The sequence below is a fragment of the Nanorana parkeri genome, unplaced genomic scaffold (genome assembly GCF_000935625.1).
Source record: "Nanorana parkeri isolate BGI_ZX_2015 unplaced genomic scaffold, ASM93562v1 scaffold353, whole genome shotgun sequence".
Classification (NCBI taxonomy): domain Eukaryota; kingdom Metazoa; phylum Chordata; class Amphibia; order Anura; family Dicroglossidae; genus Nanorana; species Nanorana parkeri.
The window spans coordinates 848939-856519 of record NW_017306621.1 but is presented as its reverse complement, the minus strand read 5'-3'; the positions used below and the strand labels follow the sequence as shown (position 1 = coordinate 856519).

The 7581-nt window shown below is 42.6% G+C and overlaps 1 protein-coding gene across 1 annotated transcript; it reads right to left on the bottom strand.

The window, feature by feature from the left end:
• Positions 1-2457: 2457 nt before the first annotated feature.
• On the bottom strand, positions 2458-7347 carry LOC108788826 (cytochrome P450 26A1). Its single transcript, XM_018558685.1, has 7 exons — positions 7159-7347; positions 6788-7012; positions 5704-5988; positions 4590-4736; positions 4304-4438; positions 3444-3599; positions 2458-2945 (listed from the first exon to the last, which is right to left on the bottom strand). Exons 1-7 carry the CDS (start codon positions 7345-7347, stop codon positions 2604-2606), a joined length of 1479 nt encoding a protein of 492 aa, XP_018414187.1. The 3' UTR covers positions 2458-2603.
• Positions 7348-7581: the final 234 nt, after the last annotated feature.

The following is a 7581-nucleotide window of genomic DNA, read 5'->3' as shown; positions in this document are numbered from 1 at the left end:
GCTTCTTCACATACTGCTAGCATTGGGCAGCTGCAGGCAGAAGTCGACAGAACAGGAAGTGATGGAAAACCTCTCCAAGGCAGACAATAAAATCACTTGTCAACAGTAAAGAGTAAAAACATAGGCGCTAACCCTTCCCAACACATCCCCAAATTGGAGAAAACCAGCTCGACTGACTCTCCACTTTAACTGCACATGTAAAGGTCACCAACCCAATATGCTGCCTGGAGCAGCAGGATTCCAAATATTTCTTGCAGGTAAAAGTTTTCACATAGGTTTTTCAATTGCCTATTTAGCAGCTTGTCTGGCAATCAATCAGTCTTAAGGGTCTCAGTAGACAAAGTTGGTATACCAAGCTACTACACTGAACTAAAAAATTATTGGAATGGCCTTCCATACAAACTCTGCAGCAGGAAATATCTTGCGTAGCCAATTCCTGCCTTTTAACACTAGCCACACTTATTTTATTGGACTATTAAAGTCTTTTGATTGATCACAGTCTATATATGCATTCCTCCAGATATAACAGCTATGTAGTGTGAGCGATCTCCTAGACAAGCCATACATCCACTAACTATGTAGTGTGAGCCATCTCCTAGACAAGCCATATATCCACCAACTATGTAGTGTGAGCCATTTCCTAGACAAGCCATACATCCACCAACTATGTAGTGTAAGAGGTCCATCTAGACAAGTAATACATCCACCAACTATGTAGTGTGAGCCATTTCCTAGACAAGCCATACATCCACCAACTGTGTAGTGTGAGCAATTTCCTGGACAAGCCATACATCCACCAACTATGTAGTGTAAGGGGTCCATCTAGACAAGTAATGCATCCACCAACTATGTAGTGTGAGGGGTCTACGTAGACAAACTATACATCCACCAACTATGTAGTGTAAGGGGTCACCTTAGACAAGCCATACAGCCACCAACTATGTAGTGTGAGGGGTCTACCTAGATAAACTATGCATCCACCAACTATGTAGTGTAAGGGGTCACCTTAGACAAGCCATCCATCCACCAACTATGTAATGTAAGGGGTCTACCTAAACAAACGATACATCCACAACGATGTACTGTGATAGGTCTACTTAGACAAGCCATACATCCACCAACTAAGTAGTGTGAGGGGTCTATCTAGACAAGCCATACATCCAATCATAGACCCTTATACTACACAACTTCATAAATCTTTTCTGAAATTTATATTGACATGCATAAATACCATGTTTTCCAGAACCATTTGATAAATCAGTGGTTTAATAGACTGGAAAACAATGCATAGCTTTGGAGGCATTGGCATTCCCAATTAGGATCTTTAAACAGGTTGATCTTGTGTCAATCAGGGTTGAAGTATGGGTCAATGAAGTAGCAAGACGAATGTAGCTGTTTGATATGGTATATCTGGTAATGTAACCAAAGTTTGGATATATATATATATAATAGAATGTCAGTAGGCTACTGCGTATGAAGATAAGTAACCTTTGCGTGTAGGTAGTAATAGAACGGTTTGTAAATCTAAAAAAGGGTATTGTATGGTCAGCTTTAGATTCCTCCGCCATTGTGTAGTTGATAATCCTTATATATCCAGTCAGGAATCCTTTTATTTCAGATCCAGTCTGGTAGGCCCTCTTACTACATAGCTCTTAGGAAATCTAAGGAGACTTAATGTGGCTATACAACTTTGTCTATCATGTTCATACACTTTAATGTATTTTACCCACAGTGTCGCAGTGGTTAGCACTTCTGCCTTGCAGCACTGGAGGTCCCTGGTTCGAATCCCAGCCAGGTCAGTGGTCACAATCTGCAGGGAGTTTGCATGTTCTCCCTGTGCTTGCGTAGGTTTCCTCTGGGTACTCTGGTTTCCTCCCACATTCCAAAGACATGCTGAAAGGTAAATTGGTTCCTGTCTAAAGCGGCCCTGTATGTATGCATGGGATATAGAGACCTTAGATTGTAAGCTTCTTGAGGGCAGGGACTGATGTGAATGTACTGATGTAAAAGCGCTGAGTAAATTGTCGTCGCTAAAATACCTGTAATAAATAATTACCCGGGGAAACTTTAGGAATTTATATTCGTAGTGAACCTTCATGATCAATGATTAGTGTCTTATACGGTATGTTTTTTACATCAAGTATTTTGTCCCGTATGTGGCTGGAAGCTGATTTTCGGGAAAACAGTCAAAGATTTCAATATGGGATTATTTAAAGGACACCGCCTAAATGTGCATAAAAAGGATCCATTTGTAAAACCCCAATTCAAGAGAATCATTGCATACATCAATAACTTCATGGAGAACCTGTAATTCTTTATTTCAACACCTGAATGTATTTCTACAAACACATGTACATTGTTACAAGCCTGCCCACTAGTACATTCATTAGGGCAATGTATACCTTTTAACATATCTACAGAAAATTGTGGATCTTCATCCACAATGAGTGCTTAGGAGTTCATAAGTCTTTTAAGTCTGGGGAAATGTATAAATAAACTAGGTTACTGTACAAATTAAATATAAAATAAGCAAGTTATAAAAGCTTTATATACACATAAGATGCTATATAATGGATTTTTGTACATATTCAACAGGTTGGTGATTAAAATGTGCTGTTGAAAGGTTTGAATTTAGTGGGGAGATTGTCCACGGGATAAACAATTGGGCCAGTCTTCATAGTCGGTGCCCCATTTAAGAGCTCCCAGTCACAATTTCGACACAGTTCGACTATAAAGATCTTCAGTAGAATTTTGGCAAATTCTTTGCCCACACAACTTCGTACGCCTCCTCCAAAAGGAATGAAGTTGAATCTGGATGAGTCTTCAGGAAAGGGAGTTAGAAATCGGTCTGGATTAAATTCGTCTTTATTGGGGAAGATCTCTGCGACATCATGAGTGTCAGCAATGCTGTAGATGACGTTCCAGCCCTTTGGAATTTGATAGCCCTGGAAGAGGAAAAACAGTGCTTGAGTATAAAGCCGAGTCATTGCAGGTAAATGGCACTACATAGGTGTGACATGCAGCACTGGCCTGTCCAACAGGATGCTATCAAACCGTAAAAAAAAGGTCTCCAATTAGGGTCACCAGGAGGCGGTTGACAAGCATGAAATTGCCTGCAAGTTTTCAGAAGTTCTGTGCACTGCTTGTGAACTCACGACTATTAGATCAAAGTGTCCTGCACCCTCTAAATTAGGTAGAGCATACAATAAAACACGAAACTAACAACCTCCTACAATAGCAGCAGTAAATGCTTGAGCAATTTGCCCTTTCAGCAGGTCATTTGGAGAAAATCAAGAGCTGGGCTCTTAGCCTAGGGCAGCGCTGTCCCTCAAGATAGGAAAGAGGGAAGATTTGAAGATATTGTCTTAGAAGTCACCTCAATATTTTATGTATTTTCTCAACTTCAAACTTTTTTTTTACAACAGCGCTACTTGCATACTTACATTTAGGACAAACGTCTTTCGAGCAACCCGAAATCCACCAGGAACCGGTGGGCTGAGTCGGAGGGTTTCCTTTAAGACACACCCAGTGTATTTAAGCTGTTGGAGAAGGTCTATGCTTAGGTCTTTCTTTTCTCCAGGTTTATTGGATAGGAGACCCTAAAATGGAATTTACAGCTTAGGAACCATGGCATTGTATCAAGTCAAGCAAGCTTTTTAAATAAGGCAAGGCACAAAGCAATAGTGAAGTGCAGTAACCTGTACCAGCCAACCACAGCAAATCTTAATACAGTACTCTTAAAATAAGCATTTCTATAGGTTGATAGGTTGTAATACTTTGCTTATTACAGATCTCAATGTTTAGACTAACAAGTGCAACAAGTCAGTAAGAGATTTGACCCATAGCAAAGTTCCTAACAAATATGACTAGTAGTGCGATGGTAAAGTCAAACACAATCATCTAAAAAAGAAATAGGTCAAAGCACCACACTACATAATGGTCCCATTAAGGCACCTAAGTCATTTTGACTTTGTTACATATTCAATGGATGTTCAATGTAAACCTAAAACCGCTCATGTCATGCAACTGTACATGAAGGCATGTTACTAAACACCTATGTGGACTTTAAAGCCTAAAAATGTATTTAAAGCTCTACCCCAGGGGTGGGCAACAGCACCCCAACTGTGGTGTAACTACAGCATGCCTTTGGGAGTCGTGAATGTGGCTGTCATATCTTGCAATGCCTCATGGGACTTGAGACGAGCGCCGAGGTTTACTACCCCTACTCTGAAACTATACTATAAATTCAGCACAATCAGCACTGTTTACTACCAGACCCAAATTCCTGAAAAAGACATCTTACCTTGGATTCAAGTTCTTGTCTGACTTTCTGTACAACCCCCTTATGAAGGCCAAGGAACGTGATCAGGGATGTAGCCGCACTGGCAGTGGTCCCGTGCCCGCCAAATAAGAGTTCTGTGGCAGATTCTTTCAATGCCTAGGTAGAGTAGAAAACTAACATTAGCATGTTCATTTTATAAAAACTAGAAGTGAATAACAGTCCTCTGACAAAAGCTGCATTGAGCAGAAGTCTCATTAAGACGTGTTCCAAGACGTGTTCTATGGACAGTCAAATGTTTATCAAGTACCTGCAGGTCCACCGGCTCTCCGTTCTTGCGGCTATGATCTATGAGTAGCTGCAGTGCATCTTTGCATGTGCTCTCCGGATCCCTCCTCAGCTTTTCCTTTATGTTCTCCTCTATCTTGGCATGGATGATATCTCGAGCCCGCAGACCCTACAAGAAAGAAAGCATAGAATAAGCACAGGCTGGTTACCAGGGGGAACCTTAAACGCAAGATGTGGACAAGATGTGTTGGCTCTAGTTGTACAAAAGCAGAAGTAAACTATGTATCTAAAGTATGCTTTCAGATACTGTAGAGCCCAAGTACATATGTTTGTGCATTCATCTTTTTAGGTTTTTACAAAGTATGTTTAGAAAAAAAAATACAATATAGATATATACGTATAGAAAGAGTGGGCAACAGAGGGTAGGTACCTGTGTTCTTTGTGAAGCACTTCCTGAGTGCATCACAACACAGTAGTTACATCCAATACATCAGACAGCGAGTACACTCCATCAGAACTTCCACAATATGCAAAAAGAATACTCAAGGAATGTCCCCCACCAAAAAGACCAATATATTCCTTGAATGTTCATTTCACATACAGTGGAAGTCCTGATGGAGTGCTCTATGTATGTATGCATGCATGTATGTATGTAATATAGGCATACACCCCAACACTGACCATATTGATCTAGTAACTGTATAATGTTGTTAACAACTAGTTATGGTTTTACTTTCATGTGCCTTTATATTTTTACATTACACACACAAATGAGCTTGTCCAGCAAAAGTGGCTGTTATAGGGGCTTGGACAAACCATACAACGCTACTGCGGCTTCCATTTTAATTCAGAAAGACAACTGCTGCTGTAACTGGGATTCAGTTTTAATTTTTGTCACTGATCTAAAGTCTATTGAACAAAAAAAAAAAAAAGGACTAGCTGACACAGGGTGCCAATGCTGCTGTGCAATTTTACTGCAGAACCATCAAAGTCACCCTTCTGCAGGCAGAGGAAAAATTATAAATCTACAAATATATTGGGGGGTTAATAAACTTCCAATTATACAAATGTTATTTTTGATGTTGCCGACAATTGAAGACTTTAGTACAGAAGAGCGCTGCAGTTCCCTCACTCACCCTGTAGAGGCCGCTGAAGGGCACGTCGATCGGCAGCGAGAAGAGGTTGCGGATCATTTCCTCGAAGGCTTCCACCAGTGGCTGTTCCTGCGCGGGGTCCATGTTCGCGGGTTCGAATCCCAGCAGCAGCCTCATAGCGATGCGGAACATCAGCCGCTTGACGGCCGGGTAGACCAGCACACAGGGGCCGCTCTGCAGCCACTGGTCGATGGCGCTCCTCATCTCCTCCTCCATGACCGGCACGTAGTTGTCCAGAGCCTCTCGGGAGAAGGCTTGCATGATCACCTGAAGAGGGTAGAGGGGGAAACGTTAGCTCAGCCTGCAAAGGGTTAAGGCAGCCGCGCACGGTAATAGGATCGCATTAATAAAGAGGTGAAAAGGTGACCCGCACAGGGCAGCCCCCCTCCCTGGAAGACGCTCAGCGGGGAAGGGATTAAACCCCCTGCCCTTCCATCAAACAAATCTAATGCCACACAGAGAGCACCAATGGGGGTGATTAGGATGATGGGGGTGATGAGCTTGCAGTGCACAGCACTTTAATCTCATCAGATGTGCAACAGGTTGGTCCGACCTGAGAAACCCAACTCGGATTACACTCTATACTGCAAATGGAAAATACAGCCAAACGCATCCCTGAAATAAGACCCGATCCTAATCAAAAATACACATGAACGCAGTAAAACGCATCAAGTACTGTGCAACAGGTTCAGCTTTGAACTGGCTGCAAATGCGCCATACAAAATACATATGGACGCGGCATCTTACACAGAGTGATGTGCAACAGGGTCCAACTTTGCACTGCAAATGGATGATAAAAAACGCATCCCCAGAAATCAGATCGGAGTATTAAAAAAAAAAATGGGAAAAAAAAAAAAAAAAAAAAAAAAAAAAAAAACACATGAACACAGCAACAGGTTAAAAAGTACTGCAAATGGACAAATACAAAAAAAGCCCCTACGATAGAATAACTAGAAAAATACACGAACGCGGCGTCACCCAAGGAGAAGCTTTGAAGGAAAGCAGTGATTTAGGATATTGATCAGATCGATGTGAATTTAGGGACAGGCATACATGGCTCGCTCACCTTCTTGGTGTCCTTGTGCTGGCTGTCGTGCAGGTTGGACAGACAGCCAGAGCCCAGGATGGTGCGGACAGACGCCGGCCACTGTACAGACACCAGCTTGTGCTCCCCGAGCAGGATCTGGCGCACATTGTCAGCGCCCAGGACGCGCACGGTGGGGGCGCCGAACAGATGCGTCTTGTAGATGTGCCCGTACTTTCTGCGCTTCAGCTGCAAGAATTTGCGTCTCTGCAATGGACAAGAAAAATACACTTAGCCTGCAAAATAGATCTCTATAGGCAACAGTTTATATAGCACAGCACCTAGCAAGCTCCTACAGGAATTGCGTTAAAAAGCATTAAAATGTGACTATTTAGAGATCGCATGGTACATACCTGCAGGACCATTTGCAAAGTCTCACCAAAAAAGGGTAACCCCATAGTGCCGGGTGGCAGGGGCCAATTACAGCGCTTGTCCCTGCGACTGAAGCAGTACAGTTCCCACAGCTTAACTGCGGTGAGCAGGAGCAGAAGCGGCAGCACCAGCGTGCAGAGAGCGCTAATGACCATCGTGTACAGATCCATGGTGTCAGCGCTAAGTCTATCCCCCTAGTACACACACATTCAGCGCTAAGTCTATATCATCTCATCGCCCCCATGTCTCTCCCTTTATATACACCCTCCAGGTCGGCCCCCTTTTTTTTTTCTTCCTCTTACCTTGGTCAGATAAATTAGTTCACCGAAAGTTCATCTTTAATTGTGGCATCAGTGCAGGCTCCTCCCCCCGGGACCATCTTTAACCATTTGGATCCTTTTTAC

Excerpts from the sequence above, each read along its gene's own strand:
- LOC108788826 (XM_018558685.1), bottom strand. The coding sequence starts at position 7,347 with ATGGATCTGTACACGATGGTCATTAGCGCTCTCTGCACGCTGGTGCTG. Across the intron at positions 4,737-5,703 it reads CCTTCAGCGGCCTCTACAGG|GGTCTGCGGGCTCGAGATAT; the intron begins GTGAGTGAGGGA and ends TCTTTCTTGTAG. Across the intron at positions 3,600-4,303 it reads GACAAGAACTTGAATCCAAG|GGTCTCCTATCCAATAAACC; the intron begins GTAAGATGTCTT and ends ATTCCATTTTAG.